The sequence below is a fragment of the Tachyglossus aculeatus genome, chromosome 5, assembly GCF_015852505.1.
Source record: "Tachyglossus aculeatus isolate mTacAcu1 chromosome 5, mTacAcu1.pri, whole genome shotgun sequence".
Taxonomy (NCBI): domain Eukaryota; kingdom Metazoa; phylum Chordata; class Mammalia; order Monotremata; family Tachyglossidae; genus Tachyglossus; species Tachyglossus aculeatus.
The window spans coordinates 101,130,563-101,155,466 of NC_052070.1; the positions used below are offsets into that span (position 1 = coordinate 101,130,563).

Genomic DNA, 24,904 nt, shown 5'->3' on the forward strand with positions numbered 1-24,904 from the left:
GGCAACGTATAGAGACGGTCCCTAACAATGGTCACCTGTCAGATATGAAGGGGGAGGGCATTCCAGGCCAGAGGCAGGATGTGGGCAAGAGGTCAGCGGTGAGATAAGATGAGATTGAGGTAATAGTGAATAAATTGGCATTAGAGGAGCAAGGTGAGCAGACTTGGTTGTCGTAGAAAATCAGGGAGGTGAGGTAGGAGGGGGCAAGGTGATTGAATGCTTTAAAGCTGATGGAAAGGACTTTGGAGAGGAGTAGTATAGGCTTTTTTGACAAACAACTGCAACCTTCTCCCCAACTCTGTGGAGTCACATCAGGACTAGCCGGTCACTGGGCCGTGATCTGTCCCATGCGGGCATGCTGACTCAGGCCAAGCCTAGGGCTGGCCCGCTCAGGGTCCTGCCCAGCTTTCTTCTGCCAACTTTTGATCCAGTGCCTGACCAGGAAGCCTCCCTCAGCCAAACTGACTGTCCATAATCTCCCCCACCCCTTCCACTGCACTCCACATAAACAACCGTCACCAAAACCTGCCGGTCTCACCTGCACAACATTGCCAAGATCCACCCTTTCCCCTCCATCCAAACCGCTACGTTGCTGGTTCAATCTCTCATCCTATACCGACTGGATTACTGCATCAGCCTTCTCTCTGATCTCCCATCCTTCTGTCTCTTCCCAATTCAGTCTATACTTCACACTGCTGCCTGGATCATCTTTGTGCAGAAACGCTCTGGGCATGTTACTCCCCTCCTTAAAAATCTCCAATGTCTGCCAGTCAACCCACGCATCAAGGAAAAACTCCTCACTCTCGGCTTCAAGGCTCTCCATCACCACGCCCCCCCTCCTACCTCACCTCCCTTCTCTCCTTCTCCAGCCCAGCCCGCACCCTCCGCTCTTCTGCCACTAACCTCCTCACTCGTTCTCACCTGTCCCGCTGTCGACCCCTGACCCACGTCCCTCCCCTGGCCTGGAATGCCCTCCCTCCGCACATCCGCCAAGCTAGCTCTCTTCCTCCCTTCAAAGCACTACTGAGAGCTCACCTCCTCCAAGAGGCCTTCCCCGACTGAGCCCCCCTTTTCCTCTCCTCCTCCCCATCCCCCGTCCTACCTCCTTCCCCTCCCCAAAGCACCTGTATATGTTTGTATAGATTTATTACTCTATTTTATTTGCACATATTTACTATTCTATTTATTTTGTTAATGATGTGCATCTTGCTTTATTTCTATTTGTTCTGACAACTTGACACCTGTCCATGTTTTGCTTTGTTGTCTGTCTCCCCCTTCTAGACTGTGAGACTGTTGTTTGGTAGGGACCATCTCTATATGTTGCCAACTTGTACTTCCCAAGCGCTTAGTATAGTGCTCTGCACACAGTAAGTGCTCAATAAATGATTGAATGAATGAATGAACTACCACTAAAAAAAAAATCACTTGAACAGCCTTCATATTGGGAAAATAATTACGTCACACATCTCACCCTGGGCTTGGCCACTCTAAATGATGAAGGCAGCATTGCTTGTAGGATCAGTGAGAGCCCTGAGACCCCTGTAGGACTTTTTTTCTAAATCCTACTTGTTAAGCACTTACTACACACCTCCTCCCATAAATCTGCACTATTCCCCCATAGAGACCTCTGATCCCTGGATCTCATCCAATTTTCTCAACTCATCATGCCTCACTTAGCCTCCATACCCAAACTACCCTACCTAGATGACCAGATGTACTCAACACCACCCTCTCTACTGAACTCATCTGTCTACTTGTTCTGTTTTGGGGTGTGTCTCCTCCTTCTAGACTGTGAGGCCGTTGTTGGGTAGAGACTCTATATGTTGCCAAACTGTACTTTCCAAACACTCAGTACAGTGCTCTGCACACAGTAAGGGCTCAATAAATACGACTGAATGAATGAATCAATGAATTCACTCCCCCATCCCTTCGTCGACCTCGTACCGCTAACCCACAGGCTCGGATCACCTGCACAGTCTGCCCCCTTCACTCTTGTGCTCAAGTTGGAGAACTCTGCTGGAGGAAATCTAGATAGGCTGATTTCATCCACTTCAAATTTATCCTTGCATGCTTAATTCTGCCTTCTCCTCTGCCTGGCAAAACTATTTCTCCACCTTTATTGACACCCATGCCCATTGTACTCGCCAGTTCTTCTAGATATTTAACTCCCTTCTCAGGCCCCCTGCCACACCGCTTCCTCCATCCCTTGTTCTCAATGACCTGACCACCTACTTTACTAAGAAAGTTACCACCATCAGGTGTGAGCTCCCTAAAATCTCCCTTACCCCTCCTCAGTCCCTCCCACTTCCGCCCCCCTCTTCAACTCTCCCATCCTTCCCAGCAGTATCTCTAGAGGAGAGCGCCTGCCTCCTCTCCAAATCCACCCCCTCTACCTGCGCATCTGACCCCATTCCTTTCCACCTTAACAAAACTTTCACCCCCTCCCTTCCTCCCTAACAGTCAGCTTCAACTGTTCGCTCTCCAATGGGTTCTTCTCCACTGCTTTCGAACATGCCCATGTCTCCCCTAACCTAAAAAAAAACAACCCTCCCTTGACCCCATGGCTCCCTCCAGTTATAGCCCTATCTCCCTCCTACCCTTCCTCTGCAAACTCCTTGAGCAAGTTGTCTACACCCGCTGTCTCAAACCTCTCCTACAATTCTCTCCTCAATGTCCTCCAATCTAACTTGGTACAGTGCTCTGCACACAGTAAGCACTCAATAAATATGATTGAATGAATGAATGAATTCTATCCCCTTCACTCCACAGAAACCACCCTCTCAAAGGTCACCAATGATCTCCTTCTTGCCAAATCCAATGGCCTTTACTTCATCCTAATCCTCCTCAACCTCTCAGCTGCCTTCAACACTGTGGATCACCCCCTTCTCATGGAAATGTTATCCAACCATGGTTCACTGACTGTCCTCTCTGGGTTCTCCTCATACCTCTCTGGCCATTCATTCTAGTCTCCTTTGTGGGTTCCTCCTCTGCTTCACATCCCCTAAATGTGGGGGTCCCTCAAGGTTCAGTTGTGGGCCCCCTTCTATTCTCCAACTACATCCACTCCCTTGGAGAACTCATTTGTTCCCATGGCTTCAACTCCCACCTTCATGCAGATGATACCCAAATCTACATCTCCAGCCTTGATCTCTCTCCCTCTTTCCAGTCTCTCAACTCCTCCTTGCCTTCAAGACATCTCTACTTGGATATCCTGCTGTACCTCAAACTTAACATGTCCAAAACAGAGCTCCTAATCTTCCCATCCAAGCCCCGTCCTCTCTCTGATTTTCCCTCGCTGTAGAGGGCACGACAATCCTTCCTGTCTCACAAGCCCATAACCTTGGCGTTATCCTTGATTCCCCTCTGTCATTCTACCCACATATTCAATCCATCATTAAATCGTGTCGGTGCCACCTTCACAGCATCACGAAAATCCGCCCTTTCCTCTCCATCCAAACTGCTAACATATTAATACAATCACTCATCCAATCCTGCCTGGATTACTGCATCAGCCTCCTTGCGGACTTTCCAGCCTCTTGTCTCTCCCCACTTGCGTCTATACTTCACTTTGCTGCCCGGATGATTTTTCTACAGAAATGTTCAAGACATTCACTGTGCTCTTCAAAAAACTCCAGGTGTTGCCCATCCACCTCCACATAGAACAAAAACTCCTCACCATTGGCTTCACCACTCCACTACTTTGTCCCTCTCCTATCTCACCACCACTTCTCTCCTACAACCCAGCCAGCACACGTCGCTCCTCTAGTGCTAACCTTCTCACTAAGCCTCAATCTCGCTGCCAACCCCTAGTCCACAACCTACCTCTAATCAATCAATCAATCGTATTTATTGAGCGCTTACTATGTGCAGAGCCTTGTACTAAGCGCTTGGGAAGTACAAATTGGCAACATATAGAGACAGTCCCTACCCAACAGTGGGCTCACAGTCTAAAAGGGGGAGACAGAGAACAAAACCAAACATACTAACAAAATAAAATAAATAGAATAGATATGTACAAGTAAAATAGAGTAATAAATATGTACAAACATATATACATATATACAGGTGCTGTGGGGAAGGGAAGGAGGTAAGATGGGGGGAATGGAGAGGGGGACGAGGGGGAGAGGAAGGAAGGGGCTCAGTCTGGGAAGCCCTCTTGGAGGAGGTGAGCTCTCAGTAGGGCCTTGAAGGGAGGAAGAGAGCTAGCTTGGCGGATGGGCAGAGGGAGGACATTCCAGGCCCGGGGGATGATGTGGGCCGGGGGTCGATGGCGGGACAGGCGAGAACGAGGTACGGTGAGGAGATTAGCGGCGGAGGAGCGGAGGGTGCGGGGTGGGCTGTAGAAGGAGAGAAGGGAGGTGAGGTAGGAGGGGGCGAGGTGATGGAGAGCCTTGAAGCTCAGGGTGAGGAGTTTCTGCCTAATGCGCAGATTGATTGGTAGCCACTGGAGATTTTTGAGGAGGGGAGTAATATGCCCAGAGCGTTTCTGGACAAAGATAATCCGGGCAGCAGCATGAAGTATGGATTGAAGTGGAGAGAGACACGAGGATGGGAGATCAGAGAGAAGGCTGATGCAGTAGTCCAGACGGGATAGGATGAGAGCTTGAACGATCAGGGTAGCGGTTTGGGTGGAGAGGAAAGGGAGGATCTTGGCAATGTTGTGCAGCTGAGACCGGCAGGTTTTGGTGATGGCTTGGATGTGAGGGGTGAATGAGAGAGCGGAGTCGAGGATGACACCAAGGTTGCGGGCTTGTGAGACGGGAAGGATGGTAGTGCCGTCAACAGAGATGGGAAAGTCAGGGAGAGGACAAGGTTTGGGAGGGAAGACAAGGAGTTCAGTCTTCGACATGTTGAGCTTTAGGTGGCGGGCAGACATCCAGATGGAGATGTCCTGAAGGCAGGAAGAGATGCAAGCCTGGAGAGAGGGGGAGAGAGCAGGGGCAGAGATGTAGATCTGGGTGTCATCAGCGTAGAGATGATAGTTGAAGCCGTGGGAGTGAATGAGGTCACTAAGGGAGTGCGTGTGGATTGAGAACAGAAGGGGACCAAGCACTGAACCTTGGGGAACCCCCACAGTAAGAGGATGGGAGGGGGAGGAGGAGCCTGCAAAAGAGACTGAGAAAGAACGACCGGAGAGATAAGAGGAGAACCAGGAGAGGACGGAGTCTGTGAAGCCAAGGTCAGATAGCGTGTTGAGGAGAAGGGGGTGGTCCACAGTGTCAAAGGCAGCTGAGAGGTCGAGGAGGATTAGGACAGAGTATGAGCCGTTGGACTTGGCAAGCAGGAGGTCACTGGTGACCTTTGAGAGGGCAGTTTCCGTGGAATGTAGGGGACGGAAGCCAGACTGGAGGGGGTCGAGGAGAGAGTTGTTGTCGAGGAATTCTAGGCAGCGCGTGTAGACAACTCTACCTCTAGCCTGGAATGCCCTCCCTCTTCAAATCCAACAGACAATTAGTCTCCCCCTCTTCAAAGCCTTATTGAAGACACATCCCCTAAAAGAGGCCTTCCCACTTTTCCTCATCTCCAACTCAATTCTGCGTCACCTTGACTTGCTCCATTTGTTCTTCCCCCCTCACAGCCCCACAGCATTTATGTACATAGCTGTAATTGTATTTTATTTATTTTTATTGATGTCTCCCCCTCTCTAGAATGTAAGCTCGTTGTGGGCAAAAAATGTGACTATTGTTGTAATGTACTCTCCCAAGCACTTAGTACAGTGCTCTGCACACAGTAAGAACTCAATATGAATGAATGAACGATTGAATGAATATTATGTGCAGGCACCATACTAAGCAATGGGGATAGATAGATGGTAATTGGTCCCTCTCCCTGTCCCACATGACATAGTCCCTGTCCCACATGAGGCTCGGTCTTAATCCCCATTTTACAGGTGAGGTAACTCAAGCACAGAAGTGAAGTGACTTGCCCAAGGTCACACAGCAGGCAAGTGGCAGAGCTGGGATGAAAACCCAGGTCCTTGGACTCCTAGACCATACTGCTCGTCTAGACTCAGTATGATCACATTTCTTGTGTAGAAGGGCACAAATTCTCCAGGCCCACCTGAAATGCTGCCAACCCTCTCACCAGCGAGACCCTCCAAGTTGGCTGCATCGCTGGTTAGAACAGCCCTCAATCACTCATTCACATCACGACACAACACCAAGTTGCTGGCACGTACTCTCCCAAGAGTTTGGTGCTGGGCTCTGCACACAGTGAGCGATCAATAAATACCATTAATTGATTGAATTTTATATTTAGAAGGGCTAGTTTTATAAAGCCCTTTTCCTATGAATGCTTATTTAGTGCAGCAGTCATCTTTGATACCTCTCCTTCACCTGCCTCCTAAATCTAATCCATTATCAATTGTTGCTGAGCTCACCCTCTAGATTGGAAGCTCTTTATAGGCAGGGAATGCATCTGCTAATTCTGCTGTAACTCCCCCAAGTGCTTAGTATAGCACTCAGTAAGTGTCACTGACTGATTTTTTTCTCCTCAAAAGGCAGCCTCATCCTGGCACAGGATGTGCTTCTCTCCCACTTGAAAGGAAACATTTTTCTCTCCTTTTTAAAAAAAAATGACACTTGATAAGAGCTTACTATGTGCTAGGCACCATTCAAAGTGCCAGGAAAGGGATACAGGGTCATCAAGTTGGACATGGTCCCTGCCCACATGAGACTCCCAGTCTATTTAGGAGGGAGGATTTGATCCCCATTTTACAGATGAGGTAACTGAGGCACAGGGAAGTTAACTGACTTGCCCAAAGTCACACAGCAGATAATAATGATGGCATTTATTAAGCGCTTACTATGTGCAAAACACTGTCCTAAGTGCTGGGGAGGTTACAAGGTGATCAGATTGTTCCATGTGGGGCTCACAGTTTTCATCCCCATTTTACAGATGAGGTAACTGAGGCCCAGAGAAGTGAAATGACTTGCTCAAAGTCACACAGCTGACATTGGCGGAGCCGGGATTTTGAACCCATGACCTTTGACTCCAAAGCCCATATTCTTTCCACTGGGTAGAACTCAAGTCCTCTGATTCCCAGGCCCATGATCATTCCACTAGATATGATGGTTCTCTTGGGGACAATTTTGAACTTCAAATGCTTGAGCAGCAGTTGAAACAGGCTGGAAGGTCATACTCTCAATAAGCCCTTTTTCTTGCCTGCTTAAACACCAATGTTTTTTTTTATTTATGTCCTTTGCATCAACATGGGACAGATTCAACTCCGAAGTGGTCTTAGTCACTGTTTGAGAGGGGAGGCATGGGGTCCCCCCACACACCATAAAGTTGAAGCCCCTCGATAACTCTAAACCAGAAAGACGCTCCATGAACAAGAACACATACAAAAAAATACATACCAGAATTGGAAAGATATTAAAAGTCCTCACTCCAAAACACACTGGGATGAACATAAATATTTGCAACAGAGCAAGGAAATGGAAGCAATTTTCAGAGGCTAAAAACGGTAAGCATCACAAACAGCCATGTGGTGAGAGAGCTGTGCTGAGCAATTAAAACTACCTTAAGTACCTTGGCTTATTCTGCCAATTAGGGAGGTTTCATGAGTTTTAAACCTTAGTTTAATTACACAACTGATTATTGTCTGTTCACAGACTCACGGGTCTTGGCACAGTGAACACAATTATGAACCGACAACCATGAGGGTTTGTTGGCACGCTCTCTCAGCCCGCGACTGGTTTCGGGGCCTTCGACCTGGGGGTGCTAAGCTGGCTTGGCCGGCTCACTTAAGTGCGTGCTACCCGGGAGAAAGCAGAGAGGTCATACCTTGCACCCCTTCCTTCTGAGCGAGGGGTAGCTGCTGCTGTAGACCAGGGTGGCAATTTTCCTGAAAGTTCAAGAAACAGTCTAAAGTAACTCCAAAATTGATACATGATTCCATTAAGACAGTAACTCTGACATCTTTTCAGCACGTACTCTGTGCTCAGCACTGTATCATGTGCTGGAATAGATACAGGGTAATCACGTCCCCCATGGGGCTCACAGTCTAAGTAGGAGGGAGCACAGGTACTGAATTCCTATTTTGCAGATGAGGGAATTGAGTCCCAGAAAAGTTAAGTAATTTGCCCAAAGTCACACAGCACATAAGTGGTGGAGCCAGGATAAGAACCCAGGTTCTCTGACACCCAGGCCTGGGCTCTTTCCACTAGGCCATACTGCTTCTCTGTCCCCTGCTATGTGGATTAAAGATCCTGAGCTCTTTAATTCCCAAAATGTAATTAGTGTTAGAACTATTCCAGCTCCCCCAGGCCATAATTTCCCTGAGCTAATTATGCTGGTTAATTACACGGGGCTCCTGAAGGACTCAAGTTCTACAATAACTCTCTAGTGTTTATGGAACTCTGACAGAAAACCCTGCCCCTGCATTAAGGACTATCAACTTCGAATAACTGTGTGGTTTTTTTTCCTCTTTCTTTAGTGATCTGACCAGAAGGTGTTCTATATTTACACAAAAGCCAAATCCTGGCCTCCTGACTTCTTTTTATGACTCCCTCAGAAAATTTCCCAGGGGAGTGATTGTTTTCAAGTCATAGCTGGATGGTAAAATCTAATGAGAAACCAGGAAACACCCCATGTTTAGGCCACCCAACTCTGGACTCCACAGTCAAAACTGGTAAGGACTGGGAATCAAGAGGCTCAGAAATGATGAATTAATCATGGGACTCCCAATTAAAAAATACCTGCCACTTAAGAATCTATATTGAGCTAGATGAATCTCAAAGAAATCTCACTCTCACTTCAGAAAGGCAATAATTTTCTTATCTACAAAGACAGGGCCAACCAGTTTAATGGTTTACTCTGCCTGGACAATGGCCTTAGGGAGTAATTTTTTCTTTACCAAAGGTACTTTTCAGCCTTCCTAAATTGGGACTCGGCCAGTTCAAAAGTGCTCTCAAATAGAATAGTAGGCATAGTACTTTTATTTATTAAGCACTGAACTAAGCGCTGGGGTAGTTTAAGATAATCAGTTTGGACCCAGCCTAAAGAGGTGGGAGAACCGATAGGAAAATATTTGGCTTTGACACATTACCTCCTAAGCTGATTTTCAGTCCCCTCAGCATTTTGGTGCTTCTCTGGATTTCTTCCCAAGCTTGGTACCTAGCACTTGAATTCTCGGGGGAGGGGGTAGCCACACGAAGGAGAGAGACTAGGACAGTGCTCAGGACAATTGCTCTGTAAGCAGTTCCAACCAGTCACCCCTCCCTTTGTCAGCTTCGAATATTGCCGCTGGAATTTTAATTGGAACTTAGACCATCCAACTGTCGCCTTCAGCCTTCACTCCTTTCCAAATTTCTCCTGCCCACTGAAGATCCTTTTTTTTAATTTTTCCATCTCACTAGGTTGGCTGCATTTTATCTCGATAGATCTGTTTTGTAAAATTCTGAGCCAAACCTCTTACTCCAAGCTTGCTGCACATTTGCTCCCGGAACTTGCTCCTCCCTAGCCCTCCCCACTTGGACAAGGGGCTCATGATCTTAATCCCCATTTTACAGATGAGATAACTAAGGCAGATAAATTAAGTGAGGCAGATAAATTAAATGGCTTGCCCAAGGTCACACAGCAGACAGTGACAGAGCTGGGATTATAACCCAGGTCCTCAACTCCCAGGCCCTTGCTCTTTCCACTAGGCAACGCTGCTTCTCAGCATGGGCAGGGGATGTGTATACCAACTCTATTATAGTACTCTCCCAAGCGCTTAGTACAGTGCCCTGAACACAGTAAGCACTCAATCAATAGGATTGATGGATTTATTATACTCTTTTGCCTGTTCTCAATTTAAAAGAGAGCTCTCACCCAACCAGTCTGAACTGTTTTCACCAACATAATTCCCCCTCCCCACCCTTTACCCCCTCAATCCTTACATTTCTGGTTGTCCTCTTGGACACTTTGGGAATTTCTATTTGCCGCAGGCCCTGAGAAGCTTCTGTTACACTTCTGTGTCTTGTTAATAGATTTTTCCTTCATTGGAGAGAGAGAGAGAGAGAGAGAGAGAGAGAGAGAGAGAGAGAGAGACTTTGTTTACCACCACAAGCTAATCAATGTCAATATAGTTCAACCGAGATCAAATCACAATAGAATCTGACTCGAGAATATGATATCCACAAGTATGAACAGTAGCAGTCCCTGCCTCTTTCATGGCTCTCTGGATTTTCATGAAAATCCATGTAAATAGTAAACTAAAGCAGAGTCTCCAAAGGCCCCCCTGTACAAACAACCAATCCTGAGTGCGGGCCCACAATGACCCAGCGGGGAAAAAGAAAGGAAATGCATGACCTGGGTTCTAATCCCGGCTCCGCCACCTGTCTGCTATATGACTTTGGGCAATGCGCTTCATTTCTCTGTGCTCAGTTACCTCATCTGCAAAATGGGAACTAAAACTGTAAGCCCCATGTAGAACATGGACTGGGTCCAACCTGATTAGCCTGTAATTACCCCAGCATTCAGGACAGTGCCTGGCACATAATAAGCATTTAAATACTATTTGAAACTCTGAATCAAATTGTCGGGTGACAGTACAGATCAAAAGAAAGGGGTGGAAGCGCTTAGTACAGTGCTCTGCACACAGTAAGCGCTCAATAAATACGATTGACTGGAATCTAGAGATGTTGTGAAACTACAAACTAACAGGATTTGGTGACTGAATATGTGGACTGAATATGAAAGATTGAGGACAATGGCAAGGCTGCAGGTTTGTGATAATAGTAATAGTAATAATAACAATAATAAGTGCTTACTATGCACCAAGCACTGTACTAAGCACTGGGGTGGAAACAAGAAAATAGAGCTGGACACACAGTCCTTGTTCAATGAGGGGCTCACAATCTCAATCCCCATTTTACAGATGCAGTAACTGAAGCACAGAGAAGTGAAGCGACTTGCCCGAGTTCACACAGCAGACAAGGTGGAGCCGGGATCAGAACCTATGACCTTCTGACTCCCAGGCGTGTGCTCTGTCCACTACGCTGGAGGTGTTGTCAACAGTGATGGGGAAACTGAGGGAAGGAGATGGTTTGGGTGGGATGATGCGTTCTATCTAGGTCAGAACATCTCCCAGATCAACTCTTTCCACCACTGTTTTACTTACTCTCTCAAGCACTTAGCACACTGTTCTGCATATAGTAAATGCTAAATAAATAGCACTGATTGAGTGATTGTCACACAGGCATTCTGACCTCTGTATCAACCTCTTCACTGGTGTCTACCTCCTTTCTCCAATCCCTTCTATCTGGCTGCTGCATGGACCGCCTTTCCTTAGATGTCACTCGAATCCTCAAAACTCTCCACTGGTTCCCTGTGACCCCTCCTCATCAAGCCCCAGCTACCTCACAACTGGCTTCCAGGCTCAGCTCACCACCTTACAGCTTTTCTCTTCACCCGAACCTCTCCAACATGCTCTCTTTTTTCTTCCCAGATTAGACCTCTGACCACACCTCGCTCGACTCTCCTGCCTTAGTCCATTCCCCCAGCTTGGAGCTCCTTACAAATCCAACAGACCCCCTTCCCTCTTCCTTACCAAACCCAACATTGTTTCCCAAGTCACATAGCCCCCTCAGCCTTCTTTCTCTCTGCACTTGGTGGGCAGTAAACAAAAGCTGTTCCCACTATTCAAGGTTAATTAGGCACTGATTCTGACAAAGTCACCTGCACCTGAGAAAGTAGGTCCACTTTGGCCTAGCAGAAAGAGCCTGGGCCTCTGAGTCAGCAGACCAAGGTCCTAATCCCGGTTCTGCCACTTGCTGGTTGTGTGACTCTGGGCAAGTCATTTCACTTCTCTGGGCCTCAGTTTTCCCCAGGGGATTCGATGCCCAATCTCCCTCCTACTTGGGAACACATCTGCTAATTCTGTTGTACTGGTACTCTCCCCTAAGTGCTTAATACACTGCTCTGCACATGGTAAGCACTCAATAAATACCACTGATTGATTTCTGTATTAAGCACTTGGGAGAGTACAATACAACAGAATTAGCAGAAATGTTCCCTGCCCATAATGAGCTTATAGTCTAGAGGGGGAGACAGGCATTAATATGATCAAATAATTAATTTAAAATATATAATTTAAAGATATGTAAGTGCTGTGGCATTCAGGGTGGGAAAATATCAAATGTCCAAAGGTCACATATCGAAGTGCCTAGATGATGCAGAAGGGAGAGCAAGCTGGGGGAAAAGACGGCTTAATGAGGGAAGGCCTCGGAGAAGATGTGACCTTAATAATGTTTGCAAAGAGGAGAGAGTGGTGGTCTGTCGTATATAGAGCAGGAGGGAGTTCAGCTGGAGGAAGGACGAGGGAAAGGGGTGGATAGCGAGACAGACGAGGCTGGGGCACAAATAAGTAAGGTGGAACTAGAGAAGAGGAGTGTATGGGCTGGGCTGCAGTAGGAGATTAGTGAGGTGAGGTAGGATGGGGCGAGCTGATTTGACTGCTTTAAAGCCAATGGTAAGGAGTTTGTTTGATGCGGCAGTGGATCGGTAGACACTGGAGGTTCGTGAGGAGAGGGGAGACGTGAATTGAATGTTTCTGTCGATGAATGTTTTTTTGCAGGAGAGTGAAGTATGAATTGGAGTGGGGAGGGACAGAAGGCCAGGAGGTCAGCAAGGAGGCATATGCAGCAGTCAAGGGGGAATAGGGTAAGAGTTGGATCAGCATGGTAGCAGTTTAGATGACGAAGAAAGGGCAGATTTTAACAATGTTGTGAGGTAAAACTGACAGGATTTGTTGGCAGATTGAATATGTGGGCAGAATGAGAGAGGAGAGTAGAGGATAACATCAAGATTATGGACTTGTGAGATAGGGAGGCTAAAGGTGTTGATGGGACCAGTGATGGGAAATGCAGGGGGAGGATAGGGTTTCGGTGGTTAGATAAGGAGTTCAGTTTTGGGCTTGTTCATTTTGTGGTGTCAGTGGGACATTCAAGTGGAGATGTCTTGAAGGCAGAAGGAAATGTGAAATTGCAGGGAAGGAGAGAGGTCAGGGCTGGAGATTTAGATGCACGAATTATAGACCGGGAGTCCCATGTGGGACAGGGACTTTTGTCCCAACTGATTATCCTGTCTCTACCCCAGTGCTTAGTACGGTGCTTGACACACAGTAAGCCCTTAAATACCACCATCATCACCAGGGACTTCTAGGTCAGACAGGGCCCCCCGCAAACCAGAAGCCACCCATTCTGCTCCCCTGCAGCGTTGACCTTTACCTTCTTTTCTTGGCTGATCGGGTCCGCAGCTCCTCCAGCTGGTCAGCTTCCGTGGTAAGAGGCGTGGCGCTGGCAGCCCGGGACAGCAGAGGCACAGACAGAGGGGGCAATCTGCCCTCTTGGCTCACGGAGTCGTCGCTGAAAAAGTCCACAGGCAGGACGGCAGCCAGCTTCTGGGGCAGCGCAAACCCAAAACTGTGGTATAAGTCCCCGAGGGTCTTCGGAATAGAATTGATATACCTGTAGAATAGGTGAGTGAAGTGAAGAGGAGCAGTCAAAACAATGCCCTCTGCTCCAGTCACCACTAGGTCTGAGCCGAATGCCTCTTCCTCGGTTCTCATAATTCCTTGCAGGGCCAACCCTTGGTTAACTCATTGTCATTTGTTCATTCATTTATTCATTCATTAAATTGTATTTATTGAGTGCTTACGGTGTGCATGGCACTGTAAAATAATAGTAATAATAACAATAATGTTATTTGTTAAGCACTTACTATGTGCCAAGCACTGCTCTAAGCACTGAGGTAGATACAAATTTGAAGAGTCTAAGAGGCCGTCCCCAATTAAGTGCTCTCTCTAACTCCCTCCTCTCCAGCGCTTAGAACAGTGCTTGGCACACAGTACTTAACAAATGCCGTCATTATTATTCTGCATCATCTATGCACTTGCATCTGTTCCCTTTGAGTACTTAATATTCACGCCACCCTCAGCCCCTCAGCACTTATGTTCACAACCATAATTTTTTTATCATTATTATTAAGATGATTATTAATGTCTGCCTCCTCCTCTAGACTGAAATTTCGTTTATCAGTTTGTCCCACGTGGGGCTTACAGTCTTAATCCCCATTTTCCAGATGACGTAACAGGCCCAGAGAAGTTAAGTGACTTGCCCAAAGTCACACAGCTGACAAGTGGCAGAGCCGGGATTAGAACCCACGACCTCTGACTCCCAAGCCCGTGCTCTTTCCACGAAGCCACACTGCTTCTCTACTGTACTGCAGATGAATTCCCTGCCCACAACGAACTAAGACCTAACCATCACCCTTAACACTTACAATGCTAAAATGTCTTCCAGGAACCGGGCCAGGTACGAAGGATCCTCGGTCAGGCAGATGATACGCAGCAGGTTGGTCACCTGAAGAAAGGCAGGGAAGGGAGATTAACCGAGGGCATCTTGAGAGACGTTTAGGAGCATGACTCAGGGTTCCCAAGGAGTGTGGGGGAAAAGCGGGTGCGGGGACTTGCCTCCTCCACCAGTTGCTCCATCTCATCGGCACTCTTCTGTAACGAGGGGCACTGCAGACACATCTCCAGGCGCAGAAACACCTGGAGCTGGCACCTACACACAAACAATGGTCGGGCGCTTTGATTGGTGCTTGACGGATGCCCAAATAATAGTAAAAACACTAATATCCCTACTTATTAACATCAGTAATAATAGCGGCATTTGTTGCACACTGGTACTAAGCGCTGCGTTAGATACAAGATCACAGTCCAAATAGGAAGGAGAAGAGCCACTGAATCCCTATGTTGCACATGAGGGACCTGAGGCCCAGAGAAGTTAGGTGACTTGGTCACACAGCAGATGTGACAGAGCATGGATTAGAACCCAGATCCTCTGAATCCCATACCCGGGCTCTTTTCACCACTTCCAGGCCAGAGGGAGGATGTGGACAAGAAGCAGGTGGTAGTTAGAAGAGATCGAGGCACAATGAGTAGGTTGGTGTTAGGAGAGAAGTACGTGGGCTGGGTTGTAGTATGAAATCAGTGGGTGGAACTTCCACTCCCTCCATATACACCAGACCACCATTTTCCTCACCTTCAAAGCCTATTCGAGGCCACATCTCCTCCAAGAGGCCTTCCCCAATTTATCTCTCTCTCTCTCTGACCCTCTCTCTTCCACATTACCTATGCACTTGCAACTGTTCCCTTAGAGCACTTAATATTCACCCCACCCTCAGCACTTATGTTCACATCCATAATTTTTTTCAATATAATTACTATGTGATGACTTTTAATGTCTGCCTCCCCCTCTAGACTGCAATTTCATTGTGGGCACGAAAAGTGACTGTACTGCACTCTCCCAAGTGCTTAACACAGTGCTCAGATGAGGACTGAACAGCTTTTTAGAAAAATGATCTGGGCAGCAGAGTGGAATGTGGACTGGAATGGGGAGAGACAGGAGGCAGGCAGCCAGCGAGGAGACTGATGCAGTAATCAAAGTAGGATCTGATTCAAGGCCCAGAATGCAAAAACAAGTGAGTAGCACCCTGGTCCCAGAGGTAAGATGACTGGCAGGGACAAAACAGTTTTATGGGTCACTGCACAAGCAACTATCGCCACAATCAATTCCTCGTGCAGTTTCTCGGTCTTGTAGTAGTATTTACGAGTGTAGCACTGAACCAAGGTATTCGGGGAGAGATTCGTGTTCATGAAACACATTTCCTGCCCAAAAAGGACCTTCAGTCTCAGGACCAAGATTTAACCATTGTTCTCCAGACACAAGCAGCAGCAAGGCCCACTGGAAAGAACACAGACCTGGGAGTCAATTGTACTTCCCAAGCACTTAGTACAGTGCTCTATAAATAGGATTGAATGAATGAATGACCTGGGTTCTTATCCTAGCTCCACCACTTGTCTGAACTTGGGCAGGTCACTATTTTTCTGGGCCTCAATTACCTTTATCTGTAAAAAGATCGTGAGCCCCACGTGGGATATGGACTATGCCCAACCTTGTATCTGCCCCAGCACTAAGTACATTGCTGAAATAGCATTAAAAATTTTAAAAAAGACATTCCATCACCACTGTCATGAATGAGCTGATGTGATCACCGGATGGACAAGGATGCAATTTCTGGGGCCCATAAATTGAATCACCCAAGATTCACAAAAATGTAGTCCTAATTGCAATGACTACAACAGAAGCTCAGAGGCATTTCCATTTCTGGGATTCTAACTTACTCTCTGACTTTGGCTTCCTTGTCCAGATTTTCCCCCAGATGCAGTCGAAGACCTTTGCTGGTCTTCAGAAGATGACTTGTCACGTGATCTACACAGGCCACCTGCAGAAAGACACAAGTACCGTGTTAGAGAGGTGGCTGAGCTGTTTCTTCCTTCTTACACCACTCAGCCCAATGCGGAGGTAAACCCTAGGAGGAATAGCCTATGGTATTTACTCGTTTTCCCTTACTCCTGGAATACAAGAACACGTAAAACATTTCACATACACCTCTTAAAAGGACTACGACACCTACTTTATTAGAGGAGCAGGGAAGGATGAACTTTTATTTTACTTGTACATATTTACTACTCTATTTTATTAATGATAATAATAATAATAATGATAATGATGGCATTTGTTAAGCACTTACTATGTGCAAAGCACTGTTCTAAGCACTGAGAGGGATACAAGATGATCAGGTTGTCCACGGGGGGCTCACAGTCTCAATCCCCATTTTACAGATGAGGTAACTGAGGCACAGAGAAGTTAAGTGACTTGCCCAGTCACACAGCTGACAATTGGCAGAGTCAGAATTTGAACCCATGACCTCTGATTCCCAAGCCCATGCTCTTTCCACTGTGCCTCGCTGCTTCTCAAATGCAATGATGTGCATATAGCTATAATTCTATTTATTCTGGCGGTTTTGACACCTGTCTACTTATTTTGTTTTGTTGTCTGTCTACCCCTTCTAGATGGTGAGCCCATTGTTGGGTAGGGACCGTCTCTATATGTTGCCAACTTGTACTTCCCAAGCTCTAGGTACAGTGCTCTGCACCCAGTAAGCTCTCAATAAATATGATTGAATGAATGAATGAGCTAGACCAAAAATCTAACTTCTTTTTGTTCAATTTATGAATTGTCAGTGGTACAACACAGAGCTTTTTGCCAGCATGTAATGTTTCAGAGTACAAACTGGATAGAAAGCAATGGAAAATTAGGGAAATACACGTACCTTAATGTGGCTGTGAAATGACCCTAACAATGTAGCTCTGCTAATTGAAGCCAAGATCACAGGCTCCTATCGCACCACTGTTTTAGTAGTTCATTGCACAGGGAACCGATTGACAATTGTTTTAAAGTTCATTCCATTGTTTTGGGTTTTTTTTAAATAAGGCATTTGTTAAGTGCTTACTATATGCCAGGCACTGTACTGAGTGCTGGGGGAGATACAAGCTTATCAGGTTGGACAGAGTCCATGTCTCATCTCATAGCCTTAATCCCTAATTTTTACAAATGAGGTAACAGGCACAGAAAGGTGAAGTGATTTGCCCAAGTCAATCATATTTACTGAGTGCTTACTCTGTGCAGATCACTGTACTGAGTCCTTGGGACAGGACAATAAAACAGACTTGGTAGACACATTCCCTGTCCACAACAAACATAGTCTAGACGGGGAGACAGACATTAATGTAAACAAGTTATGGATATGTACAGAAGACACACAGAAGGCAAGGTACAAGGTAGACAGGTGACGGACTGGGAACTAGAGCCCAGGTCCTCTGACTCCCTGGTCTGTGCTTTATCCGCTAATTTTACTGGAAACTGAACTTTAGGAAGCTGCAAATTGGTGAAAGTGATTACGTGTGTGCGACTAATGAGACTCAGGACCAAACAGCAGGGAAAGTGTCTATTGTTGTATTGCACTCTTCCGAGTGCTTAGTACATTGCTCTGCACACAGTAAGCACTCAATAAATATGATTGAATAAAGAAAGCCAGTTAAGCAACTCAACTCTTTATGTTTGCTTTTTATGCCCCAATTTCCAGTGCCCACTGGTTTAGCCCAGGAAAATGGGGGCTTCTTTTCTTCATGTTTATTCTTTCCTGCTCTTTTCCATTACTGAATCCCTTCTAATTACCAATTTTCTCCACACAGGAAGTGAGAGGATCACTCAACAAGAAGTGAAGCATCAGGAAGCAGGGTGGCTTAATGAAAAGACCACAGACTTGGGTCCTAATCCCTGCTCCGCCACTTGTGTGCTGTATGATCTTGGGCAAATAATTTCACTGCTCTGTGCCTCAGTTACCTCATCTGCAAAATATGGGGGTTTGACTGTGAGCCCCACATGGGACATGGACAGTGTCTGACCTGATTAACTTGTATCTCTCCTGTAACTACTGTAAAAAAAAAAAAAAAAAAAAGGAATGGGCAGGCAGGATTCAGGCAGTAGAAGAGCAGTAAACAGGGTAAGCCATGTCTTCTGGTGGGGGGGGTTGTCCCCTGGCCTAGCCCAGAAAAGGGATTTCTGGGAAAACATGGGTCCCCTTTTCTGCTTTCTTGGCAGGCGTGGGGCCCTTTGGGGTTTTAAACCCCACTTCCCACCTATTGACAAATGTCACTCCCACCTCAAACCCCTTTAGGTTGGAGCACTACCATTTACTGATTGATTAATTGCAAGAGGAGACCAGCGATTGGAGTGGCAATGTTTGTGACACATTGGCTGGTCGGGTGTCAAATCAATTTCCCAGTACTGGGTGAGGTTCCAGAGCCTAGTGAAAGATGGCTCGCGGAAAAAACGAGCAGGATAGCCCTCGTTTTAATGAGGTCTCTGCTAACTGGAGTGGTGACTGATGGGGGCTTGTGCTACAGTTCCCAGAGGTCACAGTGACTGTCTGGGGCGTGGCTCTTTCGAACAAACACCCTTGCCTGCATCCTCTAGACTGTAAATTTGTTTTAAGGTAGGGAACATATCTGACGATTCCTGGAGAAGCAGTATGGGCTAGTGGATAGAGTAAAGGCCTGGGAGTCAAAGAACTTGGGTTCAAATCCCAGCTCCGCTACTCGTCTGCTGCATGACCTTGGGTTCATCACTTCACTTCTCTGGCCCTCAGTTACCTCATCTGCAAAATGGGGATTAAGACTGTGAGCCCTATGTGAGACGGGGCACTATATCCAACCCAATTCCCTTGTATCCGCCCCAACACTTAATACAGTGCCTGGCACATAAGTGCTTAACAAATACCACAATTATTATTATTATTAAAATGGAGATTAAGACTGAACTCCGCGTGAGACTTGGATGGTGTCCAACCTGATTAGCTTGTATCTATCCCAGTGCTTAGTACAATGCCTGACACATAGGAGCCACTTAATAAATATCATTAAGAAAACAAAACAAAAGTTTGTTGAAGTGTACTCTCAAGTGCTTAGTACAGTGCTCTACACAGAGTAAGTGCTCAATAAATACCACTGATGATGACATATGCCCTGCCTTGATGCTCTGGCTATTTTCTGGTCTGTTTAGTTGTGTAAAAGACAACTGTATATTTTTGTTGGTCTAGTGGGTGGTGATCTTTTGTGGAAAAAGATCACTCCCTACCTTAATTCCTTATTAAGCCACTCTGAGTATCCTACTCTACAATGGCTAGGAAGTGAGTGAGGGTACAGTGCTGTCTGGTACTTATGAGATTTCAGAGATATTCTCCTACATCAGACTGCCCCTGTTCTCTCTACCTGCCATCTTGGGCTGCCTGCCGCATGGTCCATAGGGACATGGATGGCCCAGTACTAATCAGTTACTAAAACTGCAAAAACCACTTGAGCACTTCTCCTGGGCCACTAGTGGCTGAGCAACGTTCACCCTGGATCACATGGGGCCAGAAAAGGTGACTAGTGCATTTTCATGGATAGAGCATGAATGTCAAGAGTCTTGTTCAACCCTACTGATGCACAGGATATAGTCTTAGAACCGAAGGACTGATCTTTAGCTACTGCACAACTATAAAATGTCAGATAATAATAATGATGGCATTTATTAAGCGCTTACTATGTGCAAAGCACTGTTCTAACTGCTGGGGAGGTTACAAGCTGATCAGGTTGTCCCACGGGGGGCTCACAGTCTTAATCCCCATTTTACAGATGAGGGAAGTGAGGCCCAGAGAAGTTAAGTGACTTGCCCAAAGTCACACAGCTGACAATTGGCGGAGCCAGGATTTGAACCCATGACCTCTGACTCCAAAGCCCGAACTCTTTCCACTGAGCCACGCTGTTTCTGCATAATGCAGTCTGCTCGATGCCAACTTCTTTTGTTTTCCACCTTTTGAATTTCACCCTGTGCGTCGGAAGCCATGACAGACGCTCAGTTGTTTTCAAACCATTTTCCCTACAGCCCTTATTTCCTACTAAATAATGATCAATAACAGGGGTTTGTGGTACTGCAACTGCTTACTGTGGGTAGGTGAAACGCCTGCACTAAAAAAAAAAAAAAAAAGAGGCTACCCTAACACGGACACAATTCTACAAAAAGTTGTATGACAAAAGATGAAAAACACCTTGTGAAGTAGCGTGTTTAAGCAGATATAATTTGGTAACTAAGTTGCTTTGACTTATGCTTTCCAAACTGACCCTATCAACTTGTAGATAAACTTTTAGATACAAAGTGTACTCATTACCTTTTCACTATGGGGCTCTAAGTACTCTAAGTATTGCATAACCCAAGTGGTCATTTCCAGGAGGCCTTCCCAGACTGAGCCCCTTCCTTCCTCTCCCCCTCGTCCCCCTCTCCATCCCCCCCATCTTACCTCCTTCCCTTCCCCACTGCACCTGTATATATGTATATATGTTTGTACATATTTGTTACTCTATTTATTTTATTTGTACATATCTATTCTATTTATTTTATTTTGTTAGTATGTTTGGTTTTGTTCTCTGTCTCCCCCTTTTAGACTGTGAGCCCACTGTTGGGTAGGGACTGTCTCTATATGTTGCCAATTTGTACTTCCCAAGCGCTTAGTACAATGCTCTGCACATAGTAAGCGCTCAATAAATACGATTGATGATGATGATGATGGAGCAGAGAAAAATAAAGGAGTCCTGAACTCTTTCCCTGGGGCAAGGTTCAGAGAAGCAGGGGGGCCTAGTGGATAGGTCAAGGGCCTTGGAGCTAGAAGGACCTGGGTTCTAATCCGGGCTCCGCAATGTGCCTGCTGTGTGACCTTATGCAAGTGACTTCACTTCTCTGGGCCTCAGTTACCTCATTTGTAAAATGGGGATTAAGACTGTTAGACCCATGTGGGACAATGACTAGGTCCAGCCTGATTAGCTTGTGTCTACCACGGCGCTTAGAGTACTCCCTGGCACATAGTAAGCACTTAAATACCATTAAAAAAGCCCTTCAACCCCAGTGTATGTCCTTCACGAGACCATAAACTTCTTGAGGGCATGGATTGGGTCTACCAGCTCTACTGTACCCTCCCAAGCACTTAATTCAGTGCTACACGCATTGTACTCTCCCAAGTGCTTAGTACAGTGCTCTGCATACAGTAAGCAGCAGCATCTTTAGCAGAGATCTCCTGCCTCCTCTCAAGTGCGGCCCTCCTCCCACATGTACATCAGCCTTCCCATCTTATAAAAGCTCTCACCCCTTCCCTCCTTCACTACCATCTTCAACTGTTCATTCCCCAATGGCTTCTTCCCCACTGCCTTCGAACATGCCCATGTCTCCGCCATTCTAAAATAAAACCTTCCCTTGACCCCACAGCCCTCTCCAATTATCGCCCCATCTCTTTATCTTTCTAAGGAAACATTCTGGGCATGTCCCCTCACTCTTCAAAAATTTCCAGTGGCTGCCTATAAACCTCCGTATCAAACAAAAACTCCTCACTAAAGGCTTCAGAGCTCTCCATCACCTTGCCCCTTCTTACCTCACCTCCCTTCTCTCCTACATCCCAGCCCACACACTGCTCCTCTGGTGCTAACCTTCTCACTGTGCCTCAATCTTGCTTCTCCCGCCATTGACCCCTGGCCCACATCCTACCTCTGGCCTGGAATGCCCACCCTCCTCACATCCGCTAAACAATCACTCTTCCCCCTCAACCTTCAAAGCCCTGGTGAAGGCTCAACTCCTCCAAGAGGCCTTCCCAGACTAAGTCTCCCCTTATCCTCAGCTCCCCCTCCCTTCCGCATCACCTCGAATCGCTCTCCCAGCCCCACAGCACTTATGCATATACGTATATATCAGTACTTCAATCAATTGTAATTATTGAGTGCTTACTGTGTGCAGAACACTGTACTAAGTGCTTGGGAAGTACAAGTCGTCAACATATAGAGATGGTCCCTACCCAACAGTGGGCTCACAGTCTAGAAGACTTCTATTTATATAGACTTCTATTTATATTGGTGCCTGTTTACTTGTTTTGATGTGTATGTACCTTTAATTCTATTTATTTACATTGATACCTGTTTACTTGTTTTGCTGTCTGTCTTCCCCCTTCTAGATTGTAAGCCCGGTGTGGACAGGGACTGTCTCTATTGCTGAACCAAGTGCTTAGTTCAGTGCTCTGCACACAGTAAGTGCTCAATAAATACGACAATGAAAGTAAGCACTCAATAAATACAAATTCAATCGTATTTATTGGGTGCTTACTGTGTGCAGAGCACTGTACTAAGTGCTTGGGAAGTACAAGTTGGCAACATATAGAGACGGTCCCTATCCAACAGCAGGCTCACAGTCTAGAAAGGGGAGCTCTTCCCTTACTGCAGGCAAATGCATGAACAATAAGTGTTCAATAAATACCACTGACTGGAGAGGATGGGATTCTAGAGAGAGGGAAGGGAGACTTCAAATAAGGGCAACAAGCACCCTCTTCACTTCAGTGCTCTCTCCGCTCCCTTTTTGTTTAATGATATTTGTTAAGCATTTACTATGTGCTAGGCACTGTACTCAACACTGGGGAAGCAGAACACTGACCAGAACTCCTTATCTTCCCACCCAAACCCTGTCTTTCCCGACTTTCCCATCACTGTAGACGGCACCACCCTTCTTCCTATGTCAAAAGCCTGTAACCTTGGTAACACGCATTTTCATTCAACCCTCATATTCAATCTCTCACTAAATCCTGTCAGTTTAACCTTCACAACATTACTAAAATCCGCCCTTTTCTCTCCATCCAAACTACCACGCTAATCCAAGCACTTATCCTATTCTGCCTTGATTATCAGCCTCCTTACTGATCTTCCTACCTCCTGTCTCTCCCCACTTCAGTTCATACTTCATTCTGCTGCCCAGATCATTTATCTATGAAAACATTCAGTCCATGTTTCCCCACTCTTCAAGAACCTCCAGTGGTTGCCCATTCGCAAGCCCGCAACCTTGGTGTCATCCTCGACTCCGCTCTCTCATTCACCCCTCACATCCAAGCCGTCACCAAAACCTGCCGGTCTCAGCTCCACAACATTGCCAAGATCCGCCCTTTCCTCTGCATCCATACCGCTACTCTGCTCGTTCAAGCTCTCATCCTATACCGTCTGGACTACTGCATCAGCCTTCTCTCTGATCTCCCATACTCGTGTCTCTCCCCACTTCAATCCATACTTCATGCTGCTGCCCAGATTGTCTTTGTCCAGAAACGCTCTGGGCATGTTACTCCCCTCCTCAGAAATCTCCAGTGGCTACTAATCAATCTGCGCATCAGGCAGAAACTCCTCACCCTGAGCTTCAAGGCTCTCCATCACCTCGCCCCCTCCTACCTCACCTCCCTTCTCCCTTCAAGGCCCTACTGAGAGCTCACCTCCTCCAGGAGGCCTTCCCAGACTGAGCCCCTTCCTTCCTCTCCCCCTCGTCCCCCTCTCCATCCCCCCATCTTACCTCCTTCCCTTCCCCACAGCACCTGTATATATGCATATATGTTTGTACATATTTATTACTTTATTTATTTATGTATTTTACTTGTACATATCTATTCTATTTATTTTATTTTGTTAGTATGTTTGGTTTTGTTCTCTGTCTCCCCCTTTTAGACTGTGAGCCCACTGCTGGGTAGGGACTGTCTCTATATGTTGCCAACTTGTACTTCCCAAGCGCTTAGTACAGCGCTCTGCACACAGTAAGCACTCAATAAATACGACTGATTGATTGATTGCACCCTTGCTCCTTGTGGATACTCACTCCTTTTGGTTTTGGAGCACGTACGCTCGTCTGACGATGCCAGTTGCTAAAACTGAACTCCAAAAGGGCCAAGTGGAGCCAGTGAGTTGTCCGGCGAGGATACAATCACCTCCTAGTCCTCTTCCCCACACTCTTCAGAAAAAGCAGCTGGATATTTGCAGCTTGGCTTCTGTTTCTGGGCGGCCCCACCCACCTCGCCCTAGCCCCGACCCTGCCTTGACCCTGCATGACTGAACAGCAGGACTGAAAACCTGGTGTGGGTAGGGAATGTGTCTGCCAATTCTGTTATATTGTCCTCTGCTAAGCGCTTAGTACAGTGATCTGCAGCCGACAAATACCACTAACAATGAACCGCAGGAAAGTGATGTGTGAAGTCTTTCTCACCTCCAATTCTTGGATGCCTCTAGATTTCAGGAACATTCTCACGGCTGAGACCATGTTCTGCGCCCACTCGCTTATCAAACCATCTCCGGTGGCCACAGCTTTCTGGTAGCTTTCATTCAAGTGGGACAGAAGTTCTTCTTTGCTTTTAAAATCTATATATATATTTTAAAAAATCAAAGTGAATACTACAACAACCAATAATAGTTTCCCCGCTCATAAAAGACTCGTCCAGTGAAGATTCTAAGAGCAGAGAGACTCTGATCACTCTGCCTACAGCACATAAAAAGTCTTACATTTGAAAGGTGAAATGATGCACTCCCTGCCCTCTCCCCAGTACCTTTGTTTTTCCCCCATACATCTTTACCACCTCTCACCCCTGAACTGCTGGCCCATCACTCTAACCACACATGAGATTAGACCTT

The 24,904-nt window shown here is 46.5% G+C and overlaps 1 protein-coding gene across 1 annotated transcript in view; it reads right to left on the reverse strand.

The window, feature by feature from the left end:
• TICRR (TOPBP1 interacting checkpoint and replication regulator) overlaps positions 1–24,904 on the reverse strand; it is a 67,209-nt gene that overhangs the window by 19,459 nt on the left and 22,846 nt on the right. The window contains exons 8-14 of the mRNA XM_038747356.1: positions 24,483–24,634; positions 16,175–16,275; positions 14,459–14,552; positions 14,269–14,348; positions 13,215–13,454; positions 9,885–9,981; positions 7,789–7,849 (exon numbers count right to left, since the gene is read on the reverse strand). Coding sequence (XP_038603284.1) covers positions 7,789–7,849; positions 9,885–9,981; positions 13,215–13,454; positions 14,269–14,348; positions 14,459–14,552; positions 16,175–16,275; positions 24,483–24,634 — 825 coding nt within the window. The remainder of the gene's footprint in view (positions 1–7,788; positions 7,850–9,884; positions 9,982–13,214; positions 13,455–14,268; positions 14,349–14,458; positions 14,553–16,174; positions 16,276–24,482; positions 24,635–24,904) is intronic.